The 26512-nt window shown below is 40.7% G+C and overlaps 2 protein-coding genes across 4 annotated transcripts in view; both read left to right on the top strand.

The window, feature by feature from the left end:
- The window catches only part of dock6 (dedicator of cytokinesis 6), a 31620-nt gene extending 27553 nt beyond the window's left edge, over positions 1-4067 (top strand). For all 3 annotated transcript variants that reach the window (XM_085156214.1, XM_085156216.1, XM_085156215.1), the window contains 7 exons: positions 752-877; positions 966-1055; positions 1134-1370; positions 1456-1599; positions 1734-1840; positions 1930-2103; positions 2786-4067. In XM_085156214.1, the coding sequence (XP_085012340.1) occupies positions 752-877; positions 966-1055; positions 1134-1370; positions 1456-1599; positions 1734-1840; positions 1930-2103; positions 2786-2828 (921 nt within the window). In that variant the 3' untranslated portion in view covers positions 2829-4067. The remainder of the gene's footprint in view (positions 1-751; positions 878-965; positions 1056-1133; positions 1371-1455; positions 1600-1733; positions 1841-1929; positions 2104-2785) is intronic.
- A 1618-nt stretch (positions 4068-5685) lies between these two features.
- Positions 5686-26056, top strand: kank2 (KN motif and ankyrin repeat domains 2). Its single transcript, XM_085156229.1, has 13 exons — positions 5686-5817; positions 11452-11537; positions 16621-16703; positions 16971-18335; positions 18786-18971; positions 19049-19157; positions 19321-19899; positions 19982-20069; positions 20614-20833; positions 21130-21272; positions 22312-22512; positions 22598-22696; positions 24666-26056. Exons 3-13 carry the CDS (start codon positions 16667-16669, stop codon positions 24720-24722), a joined length of 3084 nt encoding a protein of 1027 aa, XP_085012355.1. The 5' UTR covers positions 5686-5817; positions 11452-11537; positions 16621-16666; the 3' UTR covers positions 24723-26056.
- The last annotated feature ends 456 nt before the right edge of the window (positions 26057-26512 follow it).

Below are 26512 nucleotides of genomic sequence, written 5' to 3'. Positions count from 1 at the left end.
TGTTTTAACCAAAAGAAAAAAACCAAACAGCTTTCAGCCCCAAAACAACTAAACAAGAGAAAACGTTTACAAAGAAAAGGCGGCTCACTGGTGTGGCCGGTTGAGAGAGAAGAAAGTAAATGATCCTCTGTGGTAGGTGGTGGCCATGTTGGCTAAAAAATTAACTCTGGTTATTCAGGTAGATTTCTAGTTTACATTTCACATTTTAGGCTGTGTTAACACCTCCATATGGCTGCCTACTATGATGACCCCTAATTAGCATATAATTGCATAGTTACATAGTTACTGACACTTTGTTATCACACTGTTACCAAGTACTTTTTACTGCAGTTTTTCTAATGGTTAAACAGCTATTTCGCTAACATTTTTGTACAACACATCACTCGTGGTGAGTTTATTCTGCAGTGTCGCATAATGCTGTTCCTCCTGTTTTTGTGTTTCTATTCATTTATTCAGCATTAATGTACTAGTGGAAAAACAGCATGCTAACGTTTGTATGACAGATTTGGTCTTGGTTTCAGGGTTGTTGAGTCCTCAATAAAAACAGGCCACTCATTTAAACATTTTAGTTTGTGAAGAAAAAAAATCTTTATTTGAAGTCTTTGGAGTGTCAGATAATGAGTCCATGAATTAAAACTGGGTATTTTGTTTTCTATTATTAACACGTAAGCTCTGTGTCAGCTGCTTTTAATTCACTCATGCTCTGCACTCTTTAATCGTTTAAGTTTTCTGTCTTGTTTTTAGTGTTCAGCGAATGTTTGGGACCTACTTCAGAGTGGGTTTCTATGGCTGTCGCTTCGGAGATCTGGATGAGCAAGAATTTGTCTACAAGGAGCCATCGATCACCAAGTTAGCTGAGATATCGCACAGACTTGAGGCATGTTAACTCCTCCTGATGCTAATAAAGATGTCTTTAATGATTTATGAGGAACATATGTCTAAAGGTGAATGCCTCTGGCCCACAGGAGTTCTACTCAGAGAAATTTGGGGATGAGGTGGTCGAAATTATCAAAGACTCCAACCCAGTGGACAAAAACAAACTCGATCCCAACAAGGTAAAGAGATGTGTATGTTTGTTGCTTAAAGAATATGTATATTTTAAAAATGTCTAACTGTACTGATGACTTTTTCAGGCTTACCTGCAGATCACCTATGTCGAGCCCTACTTTGACACATATGAGCTGAAGGAAAGAATCACCTACTTTGACAAGAACTACAACTTGCGTACCTTCATGTACTGCACTCCCTTCACTCTGGACGGCCGCGCTCACGGCGACCTGCACGAGCAGTACAAACGCAAAACCATCCTGACAACGTCTCACGCCTTCCCTTACATCAAGACACGGATCAATGTTATCCACAAGGAGGAGGTGGGTGTCTCTACTGGAGGGATCAGATTTTAAATAAATGTAGACATTATGATGTATGTTCATTGTTACATCTTTGGCTTTCCAGATTATTCTTGTCCCCATCGAGGTGGCGATTGAAGATATGCAGAAGAAGACTCAGGAGCTCGCTTTCGCCACAAACCAAGACCCCGCAGACTCTAAAATGCTTCAGATGGTGCTCCAGGGCTGTGTGGGCACCACTGTCAACCAGGTGATAAAATAATTGAAATGCTGGTCCCCCTGGAATAATAATAACATCAAAGCAGAGCTTTAAGTCTGGGTTAGTGTTTTGAGCAGTGGCAGAAATTCCTCAGCTAATATGTAACTGTTTGTCTCCCCTAACAGGGCCCCCTTGAGGTGGCGCAGGTCTTTCTCGCCGACATTCCTGATGACCCCAAGCTGTTTCGTCATCACAACAAACTGCGCCTCTGCTTTAAAGACTTCGCTAAGAGGTACTGACATGATCTCTGTCTCAGACAAAGACTGTTGTGTAGCCAATAAAAACAAATCCCAACTCCCTGTGTCTTTCTTTTTTGTGCAGGTGTGAAGATGCCCTGAGGAAAAATAAAGCCCTGATTGGGCCAGATCAGAAAGAGTACCACAGAGAGTTAGAAAGGAATTACCATAAACTGAAAGAAGCTCTGGGTCCTCTCATCAACCGCAAGATCCCCCAGCTTTACAGAACCCTACCAGCTCCGACTCTGCAAACACAACGGTAACTTGAGACATTAATAACACACACACACGCCTACGCACAGAGATGCACAAAATGATCTCGTGCTGCTTCTTCAAGCACATCAAACTAACATAAGAGGAACGTAAAACTGTGTCATGCTTCAGGCTATATGCTCAAACAGCCAGTTTGTCACCAGTGAGCAGACATGCAGACACATTTCAGTGATTTCAAATGTGTCACATTTTTATTCCACAGTCATTAATAAAAGATGATGCACTTCTTGAACTGCTGTAGCCTGTTTGACTATGGAAACTATCACCACATGTTACTTTTGGTTTTCATCATCTTCTGGCTGCACCTCTGTGTTTGCATGTGGACTGATTTCTAATCAGAAACAGTTACAGTCAACAGCACCTGCCAGACCAATGCTGCAGCACAGAGAGAAATGTAAAATCCCAGATATTTAAAATATTAACACAAACTTTGAGCTCCATTGGTCCGCTATATTACATTAGGGGTTTATCATTATTACTCTTGGAACCACAATGCTGATTCAAAGCCAAGCTTTTAGTGGGACAACTTTCACACTCCTTGGGTGGCATTTTTTTTTTTGGCTCAAATGAAATAAAAACGAACCACATCTTTGCTAAAATATGTTTTGGATTTTGACAAAAAAATCTTTTACCAGTATTCCTACTAATTACCCCCCCCTCTCTTGCAGGAACTCCTACAGTAGGTCGAGTTTCCGCAAAGTCGACTGTTGAGCCACAGAAAGCCTGAAAGCGACACAGAGCAACAAGCTTTTAAAATTAGCACCATCTCATACCGTCTGTCCCCCCTTCCCCCCACTGCGTTGCACACCAACTGTAGCAGGAACACACAAACACACCGTCCTCGTCTTCATCTAGCTCGTTATTTTACACTCATCACCCTTGGCCACCCAGTCATGTCTTAACACCCCCTCCCCCTTCCAGTCCCTCCATGCACACACAGTAAGTTGTCACCTCTTTTGCTGCCCTACCATCCCCACCACTCTCACACCTCTTTTGGAAAAAAAAACCCTCTGGTGTTTATGCAGGAAGGTTATCTGCTCTGTAAACATTGTCATTTGGAGCAAGGCTCTAAGATGGCAGCGTTTAAAGAAAGCTTTTTACAGTTATCCACCCAAAGTAATCTCTCAGAGCCTGATCTGACTTTACCTTTAGTTTTTAGCGCACTGTTTTACGCTTGTTTTTCTATAGCTTCGAGTGTCTGCTTTTGAACAGGCTTAGGTTGTCTGTTTTGTGTCATGGACTTATTTAATTTGTGAGATTTTTTTTAATCCCTGGTAGTGATCACTGCCAGACTTTGTTATTAAATAGTCCCAGGGAGTTTTCTTTTGTTATCAACAGACCAAATAACTGACATTCCTTCTCCCTCAAGTCGTAACATTTATCTGCCCATCTCTCGTTATAAGGGTTCAGTAAAGAGAGTTGGTGGGCTGTTTTTTGTGGAGATCCAGGTTTGATATGATTGAGCTCATAATGTGTGGGAGAGAGTGACTCGATGGCATGTTTAAATGTGTTTTTAAAACTGTGAACTCTTAGAAAAGCACTGCAGTCGCATCAGATGTTTATCACAGAAGCACTGTTTAAAGACAGGCCATCGTTTACTCACACAGGCATGTTCAAACTGCGACATTCACTATCATACTACAGTATAGATAGATAACTGAATATGTTATGACTGCGTAAACAAGTCCTCGTTTGACTGTTATGCGCTTCTGTGGAAGACCAAATGTTTTGTATGTATACACCTCTGTGGTTTGCATTTATTGTAGAAATCTCCATCTACTGTATCTATGAAATTGCACTATTGTAAACAACCTGCAGCACATTAACACTGTAACTACTAAAACATATGTGCTTTTGTTATTTTACAGAGCTGGAAACTGTTTTTTACCTATTAGATAGGCAATTTTTTTTATTTATTTACACTGTCTTCTATTAAATATTTCTTCCCTACACTCATGGTCATCCTTTATTTGTGGGTCTTACAATGTAAATTTGTGTAGGAATGTGATTACTACTAATTTTTAACACTGTTTCACATTAACAGTTTTGTTACTGGAAATCTAATCACTTTTCAGCAGTCAGTATCATATTATGGTATGGGAAGCATCTTTAATACCCATAGACCACAGTGATACTACAAAAACCTACACTAACAACGGGGCTACGACAGTAACATAGTGGCATTTCTACATTCCTGTTTCTACATGAAACATACACAAGGTTTGCAAGTAATTATTACTAAATTTGCATGTATTAATTTTAGTTATGAATCTCAACACTTTTGAATGTTGTAGACTATTCTTTTTCAGATGTTATAACTTAAAATTAACAGTTATAATTAAGAATAATTATTTCGTCACATATTTACTGCACATTCACAAGGGTTACTGTACCATCATGATTATATTTTTTTAATTTATTTGTATTTGTTTATTTGGTGACATCCTCTTGCAGGGACTTTTATGGTTGTTTCTGCCAGTCTTTTTGTTGGGTATGAAATTTCTCAAAGATACTCAGTGTCCTTCCACCAACAATTTTTGATGTCCATGGATCTCTAAAGAGGTTGTTTGAGGACGTTTATTGGGATTCCTCAGCGGTTCTTGATTTGATAATATAATGGCTTTGATTGAATGTATTTTAGATTTTTCAGTTGTATCTCCAGTTTGCTACACTTCAGGATTAAACTTGAAACTTAATATGTAGTTGCATTTAAAGCATCTGTTGTTGTGAATGGGCACTAAATAAATGCACAGCTCAGTGTTTCATATCCAAAAAGTGTGATCAAGTTGTTTAAAAATATTTTATTATAGAATACAGTATGTAAACTTTAATGTTACCAGTGACAGCTGGGGACCAGTGAGGATTTTTAAGATTATAGTTGCTGACTTTACTGTACTTCGTTGCTTATTATTTTATAACAAGGCGTCTTATTTTGAAAGTTCAGCAATTCAAAGATTTTAACTGTTTCCTTTACAAAAGATTTATTTATTACACACATAAGCCAGATGCTTGATTAGATTAATATTTTAAAAATGAGTATAGAAGTAACAAGGCGTTAAAAAGAGAATCACCACGTTGACTTCATTGTGTTTATTTACATGAGTTCTGGTCATCGATATTTTGGCGTTAAACCGATTCTAATAAACTGCTTTCTGATTCTAATAAACTGCTCTTGAAGGAATGACATTTATATTGTTAGAAGTAACAAACACATTTTTATAAATAAAGTTTTTTCCCCACAATTTGTTTTTTTTTACTTTTTTTTTTTTTTTTTTACATAAAATTTAATACATTTTAATATATCTATCATAGATAAACGGCTCAGTATATGATAAACAACCAGACCCATTTAAAAGAAACCCTTTAATTTTCCATTACAGTAAAATAAATAAATAAATGTAGGCTAGTGGGATCATAAATGACCTCATCACTAAAATAGCTTGGCCCCCTTTTTTAATCTGACTTTCAGACTGAAGGAGGGTCAAACGATTGCACAGCTTCATATATGTCTCTGTATATATGAAGACTCCAGCGAGATGACCGACGTGCAGTGCGCGAGCTCACCGCCTGGCCTGGTGGCCGCGTGCCCTTTAAGAGAAGCGGGAGGGGGCTCGGAGCATCTTGGCTGCGGTGTTTTTGTCTCTCTGTCAGTGAGCGCTCCTCCTGGGCCGAGGCGGCAGAAAGGATTTGCGCAGGGCAGGTAAGAGCAGACAGTAAGTTGACTTTCCTCTGTGCGAAAACCAGCTCGGTCTGTCTTTGTCAGCGTGTTTTGTAAATGGCTTCAGACGAGGAGCTTTCAGTGGGACTTCTTTTGTGAAGCGTCGGTCCTGCCCATTCTCCCCTCCGGTGCTCCTTCTCTGAAGTAACGGGTCCTTTATCCTCAAAAACCAACACCTAGCGTAGCTTATGGCTGGTTGTGTATTTCTGTTAAAGGTTTCTGACTAATTAGCTTTCATAATTTCATATTAGTATTTATCTGCGGTTGCAGGAATGTTTGACTCTCGCGATTGGTTCTCCGGTGCGTCCTCTTTTTTGTTCACAGCATCACTGGAGGCTCACCGCGCGGGATTAACCAGATTTATCAATATTTATCAATAATTTACATCATATAGGGACTGAGAGTGCGTCTGTTACACTAACTCTGGCCTCACAACCCTAGCTTTCTTAACATTTCTGTTTATAAGCTTTGCATTTTCCATACAGCGGCTTTAATTCATTACATAGGGCTCTATTATTGTCTTGGTGGGCTTGTGGAGGGCGGGGGGGGGGGGGGGGGCTGCCTGGAAAGCTCAACTTTTAGGCTCTTAAATCTCGCAGTATTCAACTAAACGCGACATCATTTCCAAAATAGCAAAATAACAAAAAAGAAAGAAAGACATTTTGGGTGTGTTTGCACTTGGCTTTGAAACTTTTTTTATTCTCATGCTTAATTCAGAAAATGTTGCAACAATCCAGTCAGTTTATAATTTAATTAAAAACGAAAATCTCATTTAAAAACTTTAAGGGCTCATGGGAGAGGGTGGGTCCCACGCACGCTGCAAGTTTTCATGACTTCCAGATGTTCTTCGGTGCTGCTTTTTGACCTCAATATTTGCTGGTCTCGTTAGCTGTAGCTGGCCAGTGGTCAGTGATAAGAATGGGGTTGTATATTAACAGGGCAAGTGGACCAAATGTATACCTTTCGCTCTTTTTTTTTTTCCTTTTTCTTGAAAGACATCTCTAACCTGAGTCCTTTCTCAAATAAACTAGAATCTCCCTGTTAATTTTTGCATTACTATATTATTTGTTTATGAATGCAGTCATTTTACTGAGAAACTTCTATAGCTCAGTCAGATGTTGTTTTCATGGTGGGCAAGCAGAACTTGGCAGGATGTGGGAGTGCAGTCATCAGCCTGTTACACTACATCATACAATACACCACTGTCCTGCTGTTGTGTAATGGGTTGCTGGCTGTATTAAATCACCTACCAGCAGCTGCATGGTGCTCACATGGTCTCTGTCCCATCTGTCATGTTATTACATGGAAAAGGTGTTGTTGCGTCATACAGAACCCATATATTATAATATAGTTAAAGAGCATTAAGGACAGACCTTAGGGATAAATTAGCTTTTGTTACAGTGGTTTAAGGCAAAAACATATCAGAGCCCTCATGATTGTAGGATTTATTAAGACAATAATGTGGTTTAGTTTCAGCTAAGAGGACTGCTAACTAAATATTTGCTTGTTAATTTGAGATATGTTGAGTGTAAGTGCAGTAAAAGAGAAAACCCACTCTAAGGGAGTCCCCCAGACTGCATTTTATGGATCTGTGTCCAGGTTTGTCAGCAGCTGGAGTCTCCTTAAGCAGATTCTTTTTTTTCTGAGCTGGAATGTGATTGTTTCATTACAGTGTTTGGATCCGGGGGTGCAGTGGAGGAATGCAGGGCCCATAAACCCCATTTGCACACTGGGCCACACGCCGGGCGTTTAAATTGTTTAGCAAGGCTAATGAAATTACACCCTGAACCTGTGTGAGACTGTTTATCACTTTCTTGGATTTTTTTTTTTTTAACCACAGATGAGCCTTTCAGAGAAGTTTTACTGCATTTTTAATCACCTGTTATAGTAAGACAGTATACCATTTTCATAAAGTCATGTGAAATAATGATGGTTTATGGCACAGGGCTCTATAATAATATTAATGGACGTTATTCATTTTATGCATGAAGTTTGTTTTTAATGTGTTATTCTTCCTTTCTAAAAAGCACTCTGTGAATATGCACCATAACAACATGAATATTAAACAGGAAGTTTTGCACTAGAGTTGGTTAAATATACAACCCAGCATGAGACTGCTGTGGTCAAGACAGTGAGTTAATACTCCTACTTAACACTGTCGATTAGGGGGAGCAGTGTAGTGAACATATGGTGAAAAGCTGGCTTTTTCTCTAATAGGGACAGTAATTCGTTATCCTGCTGAATAAGCTGACTGATCTCCTTTATTTTATTAATCACCCAGAGAAGCCAGATGGACTGTGCTGTCCAGTAAGCAACATGTGTAAAGTGCATTGGATTATTATTTTTTCCCTTGTCTGTTTTGTTTTATTTGTGTCTGTACAACTGTTGCATCAACAACTTCACCAAATCAGGAAGTAATTGATAAGATTCTCGAAAAGGAACTGCTTAACTTAGCATGGAAACCGGACTGATATGACTTCCTGCGTTCTGTTGTACCATCTGTTCACACACGCTGACCTGATCTTTTAACCCTCAAACTGCTGTGACTGGCTCTCCACCATCTCTCAATCACTGCTGTTGGTTTCCTCCTCTCCAGACCACCGCAGTTTCTCTAAAACAGAGCAACTCTCTGCGTCTCCGCTCAGCATCCGTCTTAATCCCCACCTCCACAACTGCTCAGGAATTTTCTCCCAAATGGCTCCCCCCCCGTGCCGCTCCTTGTCGCTCAGCCCCACCCTTGCTCAGTTTCCTGTTGGAGGTCAGCACAATGACCAATAGCGGAGAGGCGGGTGTTTACTCTGCTCCTGTTCCAGGAGTAATGTGAGCTGGCCGGCCTCTCCTTTTGGCCATAGTCTCTCTAGCACCAGACTGCTCCAGCTCCACGCCGTCTGCTCCTTCTCATCACCACTCCTTAATGTGAAAAACAGGGCTTTTTCCTAAAGGGCAAGAAGTCCTGGAGGTGACATCCCATTGGGTTATGATTTCACTGTCCCGAATTTAATGGCTACATTAGTCAAAAACCACATGTCCCACCAGCAGCATGAGTACACACTGTATGAGCATGCTGATATGAGATCATCTGGCCTCGCATTTGGTGAAGGCCCTTTCTGTCATGCGGTGACATATGCTCTTCAGCCACATTACGCTGGGTGAAAAATGGCTATTGCTGCTTCTGCATTTATTATTCTTCAGCTCTTTGGGAAAGATTTGTTTTAATTTTTCTGATTTATTATTCATCCAGGGCTAGTTGGCTGAATGAAGCCATCTGTGCTGCAGAATGAGGAGGAAGACAAAGAAGTCTCAGTAAATACAGCAGCATCTTTATGTGACATTTAAAAGCCTTCAGCACATCTTTTTTGAGGTCTGTGGCCTGTTACCCTGAAAAAAACAACAACTCTGAACAACAATAAGCTTTATTTAGTGCAACAAAGTACTACTTGTCTTAGGGATTCTCTTTTTTTTCTCTCTATTTTAGGAGAGGAATGTACAAATGATGGTAATCTTCTAGGTGGAGCCATGTGGGATTATGAGGAGAGGTCCTCTTGAATCGTTATTTACTCATTGTGAGGAGCGCTCTGCGGCCCCTCTGTCTGATCTGTAGATGTTTGTCCTGCGTTAGTAGCAGCACTCATTCTAGTGTCAGCATGATTCATTCTGGTGGAGTCCAAATCTGAGAACAGGCATGTTCTTCTCATTTCAGAAGTTTCCATCTAAAACTTTCTTCCCCCTCCTTTTACAGTTTGCCTGTCTTTCCTCACATTTCCCCTCTTTTCTGTCCCACCCTCCCTCTCTCACTGTACTCCTTTCTCCCTCTCCTACCGCTGCTACCCCCCTTTTTTTCGTTTATGCTCTCTTTCTCCTTGTTACTCTTTCTCCTGGGCTGGGAGGAAGTGACTGAGTTGTTTTTGCGTCCTTGGGGAATAGAAAGATGAAGCTCCCTTTCCTGTAACCCTTTCTTCGTCAGACCTCAAATATGGTCTCCGTTTTGAAACAGACAATTAGCCTGGTATGATGACAGCGGCACGTAAACTGCCGTTCTGAGAGCTTTTCTTTGGGAGCTAAAACCTTTCAGATGAATTAAAAGCAGCTAAATCACTGGGCTTTCATATCATCTTTGCCCTTACTTGAATAAATCAAAGTAATATCTTCAACTGTGTTTGTTGATTTATGGGAGTCATCAGGCTTCAGACAGTGTTGGTGTGTTTAGGGGGTATGTGTGTTTTCATCTGTGTTCTGTGGGAGTCCATGGGAGTTCAGCTTGTCTCCTCTGTAATGTTTGGTATTTGCCATCCACGCCAAACGCACAGTTATAACAGCCCGACATGCGCCGCTGTCTTTGATCTCATTGTTTGCGAGTAGCTTTTGGATTTGATAAATGAGGTCCCATAACTAAGGTGGCAATGTATTCATAATATGTTTTTACTTTGGTATTATTCACAGTCATCAACACATACATCTAGTTTTGTTAACTTTGGAGCCTGTTTAGATTTAGATATCAGTCACTCAGTGCAAGTCCTGCGTCTTGTGTTTCCACTTTCTGTCAGTGTGTGGGTCCATAACAGGTCTTCACCAACTGTTTGTTTGTTTTGAGGCAAATTTCCTTACCACACACTCGTCCATACTCTGTCTACCGCTCCCTCTCTTTTTCTCAGAGATGCCCCTCCTTGATTTCTATTAGAACCAGCTGTGGAGCTAGGGCCTGAATGAATGGCTCTTTGTGATTTGGCTGTAGTTCTAGTCTAAAAGATGTTTCTCTCCCACCAATACCCTCAGTGGTATTGGCATGGCAACACAATGAAACAATGGACAGAACAACGGCAAGCCTTGTTATGATATGACGCAAAGGTCACTCGTCGTTTTTTAGGCTCTGAGAACTCCAGACAAAATGTCGACCGCACTTTCACAGCAGCCTGACTCTGTGCTGCTGGAGCCAAAGTAGGAGAATCGGCAGCAGACGCTGTCATGCAGCATGTCTGGTTGACACTCTCACAGTAGTTAAGACTGTGTTGAAGGAAATACATCATAAGGCTCATGAAATCAGTCTAGCCTTAGGTGATACAGACAGGTTCCCACTAATCCAGAGGGTGGGGGTGTTTGTGTGTGCCACTGGATTTGGGAGTGTTAGAAAACTGACACATTGCCCAATCACATGGCAGGGAGGTTCCCGCTCCCAACCTTGAATTGATTAGAGAGCCTTGAACTGGAATGGGGTGGGGGAAATTATTTCTAGAAAGCTGTGAGAGGAGAACTTGCACATGGTTCAGGCTTCACTTATATTGTGCAACAATCAGTGTGTGATTTGCATCTTATGGGGGTATGTTGTTCACATCCGGTGTGTGAGTCAAAAACATTGACACACTGGATGTGTGTTCTGTTTTGAAATGTTTGTTTCCTGCTTTGCAACCTGTTTACCCTCACGTCATGCCCACCTGTTATGAATCTCTGTTTATCTCTGTGTCAGCAGAGCTGCACACCCTTTCCACGATTTTACTGATGTCCCCTGAAAACTATTCCTGCATATATCCCAGTTATTGTCATTTTTCTGGACTACTAACTGATACAGTCAAAGGCAGTGACAGCCAAAGTTCAAGTTTCCTCTATTCTTATTTCCCGCAGGTGCTGACTGTAAGAGAGCAAGAAAAGGAAGGGAGAGGCAAGGGGCCAGGGGAGGAGAGATCCCGTCCTCGCAGCGCAAGCAGCTGGTATGAAGTAGAAAATAAATCCCTCTTTTCCTAATTCACAAACCATTCCCAAGCTTGAGCAAAATCGCAATCACCAAAGGCTGAGAGTCAGCAGTGCAATGGAAAACTCCATAAAGATCGTCTCTGGGTGGTGGAAAGAGCGGCGGTATTTTTGACTTAGCAGTACTGAGGTTTAATCCTTTGTAATGGCAATAATAATAAGGTGACTCAATGAATGGAAGCAATGAGTTTGATAAACTAGGGAGAACAGACCTTGAAATGAAACTTGGCATTTTAAAATTACTCATCACGGTGGTCTCAGTCTTCTGAGGGAATGTTTATCCACACTGTAACTCAAACCGAGTTTTAACCCTTTTAATACCATGCTGAAGTTTGGTCTGCATAGAAAGGAGTAAACCCGAAACTTTTCATGCACATAGAGGAAAAAATCTTTTTCAGTGGTGAGTACGAGAAGTCAATTAAGCTACAGCATTATGCAGTTACTCTCGTGACATCCTACAGGACATACCACAGACTCGTAATTTGTGCTGGATGACCTGCATCTTACCCCCCCAGGGGTTGTCTTAATCTTAATAGCAGGGAATAGAGGGGAGAGACCAGACCATGCTAGCTTCCTCTAGCATGGTATGCAGCTCTATAAAGGAGGTAGGGGGGAGTAATGGGGGCAAACCATGTGTCCTAGATGGAGGCTGGCTGGGGAGAGTTGGCTGGGGAAGGGCAAACGCTGGTTTCTGTTCAGATGTCATCTCAAAGGAACTCTGTTTAAACAGGTCGCCTGATAGTGGAAAATAATCAGTTTAAATAAGAAGATTTCAGAATTTTGGAATTTGTTCAGGGTAATTAGTTAGAAACGAGTACGCCGTCAAGGGTGTCCCTTAAGCCCCACTTTACATTTTGCACTTTGCATTATTTATAGGGCTTCTTGCTCAAGTAATTAGAAAACACATTGGAATAACAGTAAATTTACTTACAGGGATAAAACAAGTTTTTATTCATGATGCAAATTAAACATACACTAGACCCAAAATATGTGTTTATAAAACTATATTTTATCAACGCTAATTTTATAAACTCAGCAGAAAAAAATAGTATTATATACCTAGATATCACTATACAAGAGAATCTAAACAACATCAAATTGAAATTATTGTTTTATGCTAAAAGAAATAAAAGTAGACCGTGAACGATGTGCTCCCTTAATTTGTATAATAAAGTAGAAATTGTGAAAATTAGATTTTATTTCTTCTGCTATTCCTTTTCTAGTCTGTACCAGCAGAGATATTAATAAAACAGATTAATAAATGGAAATGAATACCTGTAGGATAGGGCAGGGTAATAAGTCTAGAGTACAATTTAAAATACTACAGGTAGGATTTGAAAAAGGTGGAATGTTCCTGCCATGGTTGAAGGACTATTGTAGAGCAACACAGTTACAGTATTCATTCTGCTGGTGCAACAGTGGGTATGGTGCAAAAATGGAAAGGTTAAGAATTAAGCCAGTTGAGTGTCGCCCTACAATCTGTGGTAGGTGAGATAAACAAGTACCTAAATAAATTAAGTGATCTGACAGAAGTATTGTTAAATATATTGTTTAATTAATGTAAGAGGAATAACTTCTTAAGATTTTTGGAATATGGTGAAGATTTTAAACGACTATAATTCGGACTTGAAGTTTAGAGACTGGACCTGGAAAGGCAATACATCATATTTGTTATTTCAGCTAATACAGATCTCGAAAGTTTTCAACTTCTTCGTGAAACCTGCAATTTACATGGGGGCATCATAAATATTTTTTATTGATGCATAGAAGGGCAACATTCACAGCAAGCTGTTACCCAGAATTTGTTCATATATGCAGTGTCTTGGGAAAAAATTCCACGTTATACATCAAGGTCAAATCAAGGAACAAATACAACACTAACAGGTGAAGATATGTTATATAAATAAAATAAAATGACAGCACCTTTATTTAATAATTCATTTTTTTATAACCCCAAAAAGAAAACATCAACAAAGGGGCAGATCTGGAATCTGGACACTGCTGGATACAATGTGATATTACAATGGCTGATCATTATCACATGTTTTCTAATTGTCCAGCAAAACAATCTTACTGAGCAAAGACAGTAACATAAATGAAACTCATAATAGGTTTTGAGCTTGACTATACTCTCGATATCATACATTTAGGTAATCTACCAAGTGACTTGTATATTTGACGCAAATATAGCCATGAAGTATTACTTAGTGCCAGTAAAAAGGCAATAACAAAGAAGTGGCTGGACAAGAACCACTTACAGGGGAGTGCTTCCTTGGCTATCATAAAAGAAATATACGAAAGGAAAAATTATCATCACTGCTCATTAAATTGGCTGTTATTTATGAATGGTAGTTTTACACAGGGAAAACTACTCTCCTATATCTGGGAGTTTTTTTCCATGGTACCTATAGTTTTGGAAATTAGGCATTGCTCATACAGGATTTTTATATTTGCATGTCAGATGTATGCCCTCTGGCCTCATCCGTGAACTGGATAAAGTTGATGGACTATTGGATATTCATCTACGTTTTTTATTAGATGTTCATCAGCAGGTGTCTGGGTTGACCCTTCTTTTTTTTTTCCTCTGGGACTAATCGTACAAATAACCATCACCATGTAGTCAGCTATTGATTATGTGTGTTTTAATGATTTACCCGTAGTAACCTGATTTTTTCTGTTCTGTCTCTCTATGCTTGTTTGCTTCTTCAGAGCAAAATTATAAAAATATAGTGGAATTTGAAGGGAAGTCGAGTAGACGACATCAACCAGTCTGCTTGGCAGGCATGTTAGGTTGCAAAACTACATACTCTAATTATATCTCATCGGTTGTCCCCTGTCAGTGCTGCCCTCCACCCTGTGCGCATATTCTCTCACACAGTCTGTCTTTTTGCAACCACGCCTCTATGTCCTACTCTCACTTTCTCACATATGTAGTCATTCCCAGACCGCACTGTACACCAGACACTGTACACCATCAGTCTGACACTTTCAATGGAGATAAACAGACACTTAAACTGTAGGCTGAGGGCAGGCAGCCAAATTCTTCATCTTTTTTAAAGGCTCTGCAATACTAGTCAAGTTTTGTCTTTTTTTTCTCCACTTTCCCATATGTAAGTTTGACTAAAATTTTATATCTGGGGCATAAAGTCCTCATGTGTAAGCTGAAGGATAGTTGGCTTCATTTTAAATTAGATTAACCAGTGTGATTCTTCCTTACCACCATGGTGCCAATCTTAAAATGGGTTTGGGTTTGCATGCAGTCTGTATTTCACGGCCCAATAGTGTGTGGCAATCTTGGAATGAGAGGGTGATGAAAGGGTACAGATAAGCAGAATCACATCGAGAAATTAAACTGACTAAAGCACTTCAAAAATACCATGTCAATTTAGTCAGTGTTTCCAAGTGTCCTACTTTTCACAAACGAGCAAGCATGGGCTAGGGTCACAAGATAGATGGAGAGAGAGAGAGAGAGAGAGAGAGGGCTCAACTTAGAGAAGAGAAAAAACAAAAAACAGCCTTAGACTGAGGCAAATATAGTTTGCACTTGAAAACAAAGTGGTTTGCACGCAGACTTCTGTTCCTATCTTATCAAAGCCATAGTATATAAAGATGTTCAACTGACTAATGCTGTGGATGGCTTAAAGACTTCCACAGTTTCCACAAAGTGATGACCTAGAAAGTTAATCTTTTCCAAGCACACACCAACTCAGAGGCATGGCATTAGGGTTTCTACATTTTTGCTGGCAGTGTGTTGCTCTCTATGGAGGGAAAGGCTTAGTCTTTTGTTTATAAAGAGTCAAAATCCATATGTTACCTTTGGTAAAATGCAAGCTCTCAGCAATTCACTGTGTTTTTTGGCTGAATTAAAAAGCATCTAAGTGTGCAGAGGAAAAGAAAGGGACTAGCTGAAACCTTCTGATCATCAGCTGATGCTTAGAGGGGTAAAACTGGAGCAGAAGAGCATAAAGAAAGGACAAATAGAGAAGAAGCCAGAGATGGAAGAAGTGCAGGAGAGAAAGAAGAGAGAGTGTCTGTAAATCCTAATGTGAGAGGCGAAGTAAGTGCACACAGATGATTCCTAATAAGGCTGTAACTGGCAAATCTCTGTCCTGGAATTAGCTGCCAGGAAACTTTCCCCCTGTAACTTCTCTTCTCTGAATGCTATGAACAGAAACAAATATACAACTGACAGTGGCCCAATATGCTCAAAAAATGAAAGGATAAAATAAGGGATGGAGGCAGGCGGGTAATGCAGTGAACGAAAGGCTAATGCTATTTCTGACCATTATACAGAGAGAGCAATGCAGTCAAAAGCGGTAATTATTTCTGGACACACTATGTCATGCAGACTTTACAGTTAACTTAAGATATTAAGATATTTGAATACTGATTCTGTTCGGTTTTAGTTGGATGTAGACAGTTGTGTATTACTGCATTGATTGCATCTTTATAATTAATGCAAGAAAAGCCACTTTTACAAACACCTTAAAATACTCACCAAAAGACTCAAAACAACAAAAACCTCCACAAATCCACTACAAACTGGACCTGGGAGCAATATGCTTATTTGCGCACTTAATCACATAGTTACTGAACACACATCTAAATGATACTGTATTTGCATATTTTGCATCTTGCACATGTCTCACATGTCCTGTCTTGTCTACAATATCCTGACCATAACTTGAACCTGGTATTCAACACCTACTGCACAATCCACTTCGTATTGTCTCTGTTCTGTCTTTGTTTATTGTACAGTTTTTATTGAATAGTTATTATTATAGTATTTTTAGTTAGTAATTAGTACCAAATTTAGCATATTATTTATTTGTAATTCCTAGTTTTATATCTCTTGGAGATATATCTTTTATATACTTATAGATGCACCATGGGGGGCTTGGGGTGAAACAACATTTCAGTACGCTGTATACTGTGTATATTGTTGTATTGACAATAAAGCTCTTGAAATCTTGAATCCTTTGTTATTTATAGAAATGTTTAGTATACAGTGTGTTTAATTTCAACACTTTTGTCTCCCTACAGGTGAGCGTGTTTGTGTGACTGTCTGAAAAGCAGCCACAGGCGCATTATGGCACAGGTGCTGCATATGGACCCCGGCTTCCCAGGTGCGCCCTCTATTTTTAATTCCTTATAATGTAAAGATGATGATAGGTTAATGCTTTTGTTAGGATTTAAACTATCACACAACTGGCATGTATTTTAACTGTAAGATTGTGTCATAATGAACTCCAACAATCCACTTTGTGCCTAATTTGGTGATGAATTCTGAGTACATTTATAACTATGGAGTAGCTGATGCTTTTTTCTGAAGTCTGAACCCAAGATTAGATGCAGATTTCCGTTTGTTTAAAGTTTATTTCCTTCCCCTGCAGGGAAACTCAACCCGCCTGCCCCCCCTTCCCTGCACGCCAAAGAACAGGAGGCGCCCTACTCAGTGGAGACCCCCTATGGCTACCGTCTGGACCTAGACTTCCTCAAATATGTTAACGACATAGAGAAGGGGAACACTATCAAGAAGGTGCCTGTCCAACGCCGGCCACGCTATGGCTCTTTGCCCCGTGGCTATGGCTACGCTGGCTCCTGGTGGACCTCCACGGAGTCTCTCTGCTCCAATGCCAGCATGGACAGCCGGCATTCCTCTTACTCCTACTGTGCCCCAGGCTACCATACATCACAAAGGCCCAGCTTCAGTACTGCCCGGGTGGAGAAGACTCTGTTGGATGCTCGCAGGAAGCTGGAAGAAGAGAAAGAGGGACGGAGATTCTCCAATCTTGGCAGCATGCACAGCAGTGTAGCTGGCTCTAACACCTCCATCAGCAGCGCACACAGCTTCAACCGGTCACAGGGTGGAGGTGGATCTTTCACTCCCATGAGCTCTGGCCTGTCCACCCCAGTAACTCCAACCCCAGCTCACTTGCAACATGTCAGGGAGCAGATGGCTGCAGCCCTGAGAAAGATAAGGGAGCTAGAAGATCAGGTGAAAACAATACCTGTGCTCCAAGTTAAAATCTCAGTGCTGCAGGAGGAGAAACGGCAGCTCAGTGTCCAGCTGAAGAGCCAGAAGTTCCTGGGCCACACTCTGGGGTTCAACCGAGGTCGTCCCAGAGGGGAGCTCTATATTGACATCCCTGAAGAAGACATGAGCACTGGAAAGGGGAGCAACAACAATAAGCCAGCAGGGTCACTGTCCCCCACCACACCTGATGGGTCCAAGCAAGACTCAGGGTGTGAGATTGAGGACACAGTGATTGTGAGTGGAGTGCGACCAGATGCAAAGCGGGAAGTGCGCACCATTGGCGTGGGACCAGAGGACTCAAGAGGAAGTCGTCATGTGGGGGTCTGGGTTCAAGAGAAGGATCTGGGACTGCTACCTGAGACAGAAGTCCTCAAAAATCAAGTGGGTCAGCTTGAGGGTCAACTAAAGAGGACAATGCAGGAGCTACAGGCTGCACAGCAGCAGGTGGCAGGAGTCCAGAAGGGCCCTCAGGCAGAGCATCCAGTCATAGCAACGAGCCTGGGCTGGCAGGAGCCTCAAGGCTGCAGCCTGCATACACTAGTCAGCTTCACACAGCAACGACACCAGAGGGACCAGAGAACTGTAGGGATTCAGGTGTACACACTGGAGCAGCCTACTGTGGTAGAGGTGGGAACACTGCTCCGAGCAGAGACCTGCAGCTCCCCCCCCATTCAGCCAGCTGCTGGAGGCGTGGAAGACCACCACAGAGGGCGAATTGAAGGTCTGTTACTGAGACTTTATGAGCTTAAACTGGAGTGTCTGATGCAGTCCAATGCAAGAGCATTTTGTGAAACCTTTGCAAAAAGTTTCACAGATATAAATTATGCTTAATCCTAAACTGAAAGGAAAAAAATCACCAAGGATCAGTTCTTAAAAAAAAGTGTGTGTGTGTCGGGGGGGTGGGGGGGAGAGGGGGGGGGGGGTCCAAGGCTAGAGTTAATCATTGTCTGAGAAGCTGAGTCTGTCACCCTCAAATATATGTTTTTACTGAAAGTTGAAAAGTCGCAAATACTTCTATATTTAAATTTTAACTGGAGGGGTTTGGAATGCTGCATTGTTGCTGGATTGTACTGCATCAGACTGTATTTTTACAATAACAATTATTTATTGCATTACTGCACAAAAAGACTGATTAGTTAGCTTTGAAATGTTGTTTGTCTCTCTCCCTCAGATGCTCCAGTTGAGTTGCCGATTGCAGTCAGCTCTAAGCAGGTACGCGATGTCTTGAAGAGCAGGTTGTCCACCTCAGTACCTGTAGCTAATCCTGCCATTGCTGTTGCATCTGATGATCGGATTGTGCATAATAAGGAAGAAGCAAATGAGTCTATCCAATCACAAGAAGGCTTACCTAAGACAGGTATGTGATTTTTAAACTAGTGTCTTCTGACCACATCATGTTCCCACTGTACGAATAATTACTGGTATCTTTTCTAGCTTCATCTCCCCAATTGTCTCTGAGATCAATTATGAAGCGGAAAGCAGAAGGTGAACCAGGCTCACCCTCTACGAAGAAAAACCTACAGTTTATTGGAGTCAATGGAGGGTAAGTATTAGTTTTTGCATAGCAGCAGTTGGCCATTTTCATCCACTGAGTACTGTGTCAAGGGAATGTTGTCAGCATAAGGTTAAATAAAAAGGTAAAAGAAGAAGCAGAAATGTACTCCCTGTGTCACCTGCAAAGACTGAAAATTGTTCTTGTCTTACAGCTACGAGTCCACATCCTCAGAAGATAGCAGCAGTGAGAGCTCAGATGAGGGGAGTGACTCTAGTGAATATCATGAAGCCAGAGAAAAACTTCCAGAGTCTACAGTCCAGCACCAGCAGACAATACACAACAAGGATTCCAAACAAGAAGAAAGCACCAGTGTACCTCAGCAAAATGCTGTCAAACTACCAGCTGCCATTCCAGACTCAAGTCCCAGCCAGTCTGCAGCTGTAGACACAATGCCATCAAACAAAGCACCTCAGTCACCAGCGACAGACACTGTGGTGCAAAAATGTGCCTCACAGCCACCAGCATCAGACCACGCCATACCTCCTCCATGTTCATCAAATGATTCTGAGACTGTCAAACAATCATCAGAAAAGCACAAACAGGTCACCTCCACACCAGTTAGCACTGAATCCACTCCTGAGCAGAAGGCTTCACTTACCTGTTCTTCATCACCTGGCCTCACTAAAATCAGTGATAACACCCAGCAGCGGTACAGCATCCAGTCAGAGTGCAAACCAGCAGATGAACGTATTTCAAATGAGACTGCGACAGCGCCTTCAAAACAAGTCAGGTAAGTGTGCACAGAGTCTGTCTGTGAGGATTAAAGGATCTATGAACATCTGAGAGTGATGTTGTGTCCTTATCTGCCACAGACTGGAGCTGAGTGACAGCCTGATGTTAGCTCTGCATGCCCTGCAGAAAGCCCTGGGGGAACCTAATGCCTTCAGCCAACAAGGAGCAGTACGTGTTGAGTCTAATTCACATTTCTCCACATTTCTTCACATTTCTCCTGTCGTTACTTCTTTCTAGGAAATTCAGAAGGTTCACTTTTAAAATAAATGACATAGACCAACCTCAAACAAGGAGGCACAGCTACCCACAAACTGTGCACACTCAATAATTTAATTTAGAATATATTTTACTTTAGTTTGCCAACTCTAAATATTTACTAAAGCATAGCTTAAGATGTTTGATTATCTGCATGTTTGATTCAGGAAAGAGTTTATGCCGGATGCCCTTCCCATTTATCCTGGTTTGGGAACGGCACTAAGACTACACTGGATTGTTGCACCCCATGTCTGGAATAAGACTAAGTTAAAATAAGAAAATTCTTGACTTTGGTTTCATAATTTTTGCAAGTACTGAAAGATCAAACAACACATTAACTCAAGGCTTCTCCTGAGGTTTGGTTTCACATTTTTGATGTCGTCGTTGCTCTTGCATTTCTCCAGCCATCTGTCAAATGTTTATTTGCCTTAACAGTCCTCATTGTGTCTGATCTCAGAGGGCAGCTTACACCACAGTGCTGCAAGAGTGGCTACGTGTGTCCTGCCACAAAACGGCCGACACAGCTGTTGTCAAGGCCTACATGGACACTTTCGCCTCAATCTCCCCTCAGCTGCTGGAGTTTGTCATAAATATGGCTGATGGCAACGGGAACACAGCCCTTCACTACACTGTCTCCCACTCCAACTTCCCCGTGGTGAAACTTCTGCTGGACACTGGTGAGTTCTGTGCTTTTATGAGAAAACAACAGAGGCGCTGGAGAAAAATTGGATATTAAGCGAAGTAAAATCTCATAAGACTGAAGAGTCAAAGTAAAGTCTTATGGTTATTTTTTATTATGATAATCTCTACAATTTAAGTAAGAAGTCATATTAAATTATTAGTGGTAGCATATTAAAATACAGACTCACTCTTGAGATATTTATCTCATACAGTGGTATGGCAACGATCCCTTTTACTTTGTTGTGCTGCTGTTATATCACCTGTCAAATTGATTGGCCTCTTTACCTGACAGGCTTGTGTAACGCTGACAAGCAGAACAAGGCAGGCTACACGGCAATCATGCTGACGGCTCTGGCTGCCTTCCACTCCGACAGTGACCTTCAAACTGTCCTGCAGCTGCTGCGCACAGGGGATGTCAATGCCAAGGCCAGCCAGGTGCGCCCTCTACTGCTCATTAGTTTTTACTGCGTCTCCACACACACACAAAAATCCCCCATTGTCACGCATTAGTGCAGGACTAGGACTGCATAAAATGTCTTATGTTTCAAAAACTGTAATCATTACAAAAAGTACAAGAGTAAAAACTTTGTAGACAGCTGACCCATGGCCAAGTGCTTCACAAAAGTTGTCCCAACAGCGACACTGTGTGGACAGTTAGAAAAGTACAATACTGTAAAACTTTCATAGCCTCCCACTGGTTGTTACCCAAACAAGAAGTGGTAACCAGATCCCAACAAACTAAATGTGTGTTTTATTGAAGTATTTCTTTGTCAAGGAAAATGTGGTGCACGATACTAACCCTGGGAGGCATTTAGCATGTAAAGGACATATTTTATTTTAATCCAATTTCCCAAGGAAATACAATGAGCTGAAGTTTCTGTATTTTTCTGTTTATTCCACCTTTAAGACAGTAAGCATCTGATTATCATTTGGCTTTCAGAGGAATACATCCATTAACAGGGACATTTTTTCTCTGAGCTACATGTTTCTTATGAAACTGACAAATATCTGGAAAATATTTCTTGCACCAGTTGTACCCAGTTATTAGAATTTTCAGTCTTTATTTGAAACTTTTTATTTGTGATTTTGTGTGGATGTGCAATTTACCACCTTGGGCATAGTGCAGGTAGCAAAAGCCAGTGACATACATGAGACCAGTGATTACAGTCTTTGTTACTTTCCTTACACTCACTCAGTAAAAGCCGCTCTAACTAATTAAATTTGGAACAATGTGGGATATGACAACAGGGGATAAAAGCTGTGCATTTTTATGAAGCCAGTCTCATTTGCTCATCTGGTTTGAATTCTGTTAGCAATCACATTGCAATTGCTCTAGAAACTAGACCGTCTTCTTACAAGTGATTTTAAGAACTTTGCTCAAAATGTATCTGCTGCACAAATGCAGTCTCAATGTGTCCACAGTTTGGTTAAAAAATTAGGGTAACAGTAATTTTAAACAATGTGTGTTTTGTAGGCTGGACAGACAGCGCTGATGCTGGCAGTCAGTCATGGTAGAGGGGACATGGTGCGAGCGCTGCTGTCCTGCGGGGCACAAGTTAACATCCGCGATGACGACGGCTCCACTGCACTCATGTGTGCCTGTGAACATGGTCATGTGGACATTGTGCGTCAGCTGCTATCAGTGCCAGGATGTGATGCCACTCTAACCGATAATGTAAGAATTCCAGTTTGGTCTGTGGTTAGGCGGACTCCTTCCCAAAACCAGCATCTCACCAACATTTTCTCATTGTATTAAACAGGATGGCAGCACTGCTCTGTCCATTGCCCTTGAAGCCAGTCAGAATGACATCGCTGTGCTTCTGTACGCTCACCTCAACTTTGCAAAGCCTCCATCCCCTGTGAGTATCTAAACATGCTGCTAAGACACAAAGTATCCCTTTCACACCAACATTCAACAATCCAAGAAATGTGTCACGGAAGTGATTGCCACTTTCTATGGCTAATAACACACGGATAATTATATAATATTCTTGTTTGCATGCAACCCATCCAAACTGGATTTTGTCACATATTGAGCCATGCAAACACATCCTCGGTCAATTATTCCTCCAACCAGTTTCTTTAAAATAAGCCTCCTTCCCACATCTGGGCAGTGTTGCAATGTTTGCGTGTTCTCAAACACATGTTGATATGCAAGAGTTGCATATGGTTTACGGCATACCTACAGAAATTAAAGTTGGCTTTGGGTTGAGCAAAAATAGCAAACAAGCAAATCTGTTTAAGCCAGAAACCAATTACCCACCAGCTTGCAGCTGTCAAACAAGTCACTGCCTTAGAATAAGTACACATTCTCACCTAATGTGAGCTTTATGGTGTATGTTTGTGCAGCTCTTTGGCTAAACAGAACGAGAGATGCATAACTTTGTCATATAATTTGACTTCTGCCTGCTCCCCAACAAAACCTAAACTTCACTCATTCTTTTAAGTTTATTTTTTAAGTTTCCTAAAGTGACAGCACATTGCTGAAACATGCAGACATGAGTCTGCTCATGTTTCTCTATCCTACCAACCATCTGCACTCGTCTTTCAGGTATGAATCACTATCCCAGCCTCTCAGCTGGTTATTAGTTTGTGTATAACACAAAGCTGACCGTAAACAGGCAAGATGTGTCATAAACTAGTATATAAACCCCCAAGTGATGGACAAATTCCAGATGTGCTTTATGTATTTTATTTCACAACCTGGCTAATAAACTACAACAAGTACTAACAAAGGGATGTTTGAAAAACTGTAATTAACTATCAGGAATGTGTGATTACATGTAATGTTAATGTGTATGTTTGGATGACTGGTAATGTATGTTGAAAGCAAAAGAAGGGAACGCAAGGACCAAGCTGTAGCTCAACCAGTTAGTCATAGCCTGAGCACACCTGGCCCTGTGTTGCTCATCCAGGTAATTACTCTCAGTCAGCTCTTTCAGGACAAAGCACAGCATGATCAAAACAAAGCAGAGTCACCTAGTGAACAGAAGGCCCAGGAGACAGTTCAGTGTCTAAAGAATGCCCCTAACATATGAGTAATTCCATGTCTTAACAAGAACATGCTTCAGTGGGATTAATTCTGAATATACAAACAGGATGTGTGGTTTCAATGACACATACTCAAATATAATATATTTTGTATTTAAAATGGTAGTGTAATATTAATGTGCATGTAAATGTAGTGATCAAGAGGTCCTTTACATGAACAGAAACCACTCCTGGAAGAGGAAATACAGGGGAAATATGATGCACTTAAACAGTAAAAGGATCAAAACCTGAGATTTTTCTTGGATTGGCAGTAGCTGTGATTTTAACTTCACAAAATGTTAATTTCTTCCCAGTGTTAGGTTCATGGGTTCAGAGAGAGTGAAGCAGGAGATTGACAAATGGGTTATTGCTGTAGTGGCAGCGATGTACACTGATCTGGTGAAACTATTTGAGCTGTGGGAAGTGACTGAAAAAAGGAGAACATAGATGCAAGCAGTAGAAATTGATAGGATTGATAAGGATTGATAGAAATGAGTTTCCTATGAAGGGTGGTGGGTTATCTCTTAGAGGTAAAATGAGCTTGGTCATCCAGGAGGGGCTCAGAGTAGAGTTGCTACTCCTTCCAAAGTACTTTGGGCATGGGGAAAAGCCCCAGGGCAACCTAGGACACATTGGGGAGACTACATCTTTCAGCTGGCTTACCTTGGTGTACCCTGATGGATGGATGGATGGATGGATGGATGGATGGATTAACCATGATTTGATAAAAAGTTCTAAACTATAATTTGGTTTTTTTTGTTTTTTTACTTTTTTTTTAAAACTTTTTTACTTGTCCAGGTTTCCCCCAAGTCTCCGCTCTTGGGCTCCTCTCCTCCTGCTGGTGAACTAAAGTAAACCACACGCCTACAGCTCAGCTACACAGCCAATCCACAGATGTTTATTCATCTATTGTACTTAAAGGAAACATCAAGTTTGTTTGTGCGTTTGTTTTCACCCTGAATAATTTAATTATGTGCAGATAATTACGTGAGAGCTCGCACCATTGTTACTCATTGCTTATTGTACACAGTGGTCTTACTTTAATCCCAGTGGTGGTTGGAAAAGTGTGAAACTGAACATTGAATGGATTTCGTTCTAGTTTTGCAATAATCCAGTTGTCAGCACTGTTTTGACAAATCCAAACTGTTCACCGCATTTCACTATACGTTCAATTGTTATGCACTCGTTCTGTAATTCCATATCAGTTTTATATAAGTCGGCTCATAGAGCAGCGTGTTTTCATTGTACCATAGGTGTTTCACAGTAGCATCGTTTTGTGTGACCATCACAGTCATTTGGAATAACTGAAGCCACCCCTCTCGTGGGTAAGTGTCCTTGCATCAACTAGCTCATTGGTGCTACAAAATATAACACTTCAATAGTCTGTTGATATTTATGCACAAGATTTATTTACTTGAGAGTATTTTTGATATTGATTTTTTTTTAATCATTCTGACTTAATTCAGGACCTCGTGGTTTTATTTCCCAGGTGTTGGTTAACTTTACACCTTTTTAACCAGTTTTATGTGTTTATCACATTCCCCAAATCAAACCCAAAGATGTCTGTTTCACATCACCTCTTTTTAAAGCTGCTTATTGTGGTAATAATGTTAAGGTGGTGTTAAAGAGGAGAGAGGTTACCATTATTCTCTGATGGCTGCGGTACTATGGTCTTTGTATTTTTATATGTGAAGGTTTTTCGGATGGTTGATTAGAGGGGATCTGTGTTTGTGATGTGTGCTCATAAAATTTAACAAGACTTTGTTGAGAGAGCGCTGGTGAAGCCAGTGAGATTTGTCAGGGAACCAGAAAGTAAGTGATTTTGATCTTAAAAGGGCGTGCCATGTAAGATAGGAATATTAAAATAATATATGTCAGTGTAAACTGGTAATAATTATGCCTGAAATCAAACTCCTTGAACTAAAGTGCATAGGCTATTGATGTCAAAATTTCTATTACTTTTTAAAGATGTTTTACCAATTTTCATATTCACTTTTAAGCAAATTTTTTATAAACTTTCAATTTTTTTAAGTATCTATCTTTTATACATTTGGAGTTTTTAAGCTCACGCCTGCGTTATGTAATCACACAGCTCTGTAGTTAATGTTTTATGATGGTTTTATGAAAATGCTAGATTGTGTGTCTCTTCTTCTAATTTGTGCATTTTGGAAAATAATAAATAAATAAATGTGGACCACATGTTTTGTTGTCTTGTAAGTTCCACTCAGTCATGTAAAAACAAGGTAAAAATAGTTTGCATATAGAACCCCACAAGTTCCACTAGAGGGAGCCCTAACGCAAACAACTGGGACTGGTCTCTTGTTTTCTTGGCCTTTTTTAAAAAAAAAATACAGTTTAATTGTGTTTTTCAGCTCTGAAAATCCTATGTGGTTTTGATGACGTTATGAGTGCTCTGAAAAAAAAGCTATATAAAGAAAGACTTTCTGATAGTCTAAAAATATGATCATTTGCGTTCAGTACTGGGATGTATTTTTAGTATCTTGGTACATAACATTATGTACACTTGACATTATGTACACTTGATTGTGGGCGATCGTGGCTCAAGAGTTGGGAGTTCGCCTTGTAATCGGAAGGTTGCCAGTTCGAGCCCCGGCTTGGACAGTCTCGGTCGTTGTGTCCTTGGG

This window comes from Neolamprologus multifasciatus, chromosome 4 (assembly GCF_963576455.1).
Source record: "Neolamprologus multifasciatus chromosome 4, fNeoMul1.2, whole genome shotgun sequence".
In the NCBI taxonomy this organism is placed as follows: Eukaryota; Metazoa; Chordata; class Actinopteri; order Cichliformes; family Cichlidae; genus Neolamprologus; species Neolamprologus multifasciatus.
Note: the sequence above shows the minus strand (reverse complement) of the source record. Positions and strands in the feature narration are given on the sequence as shown.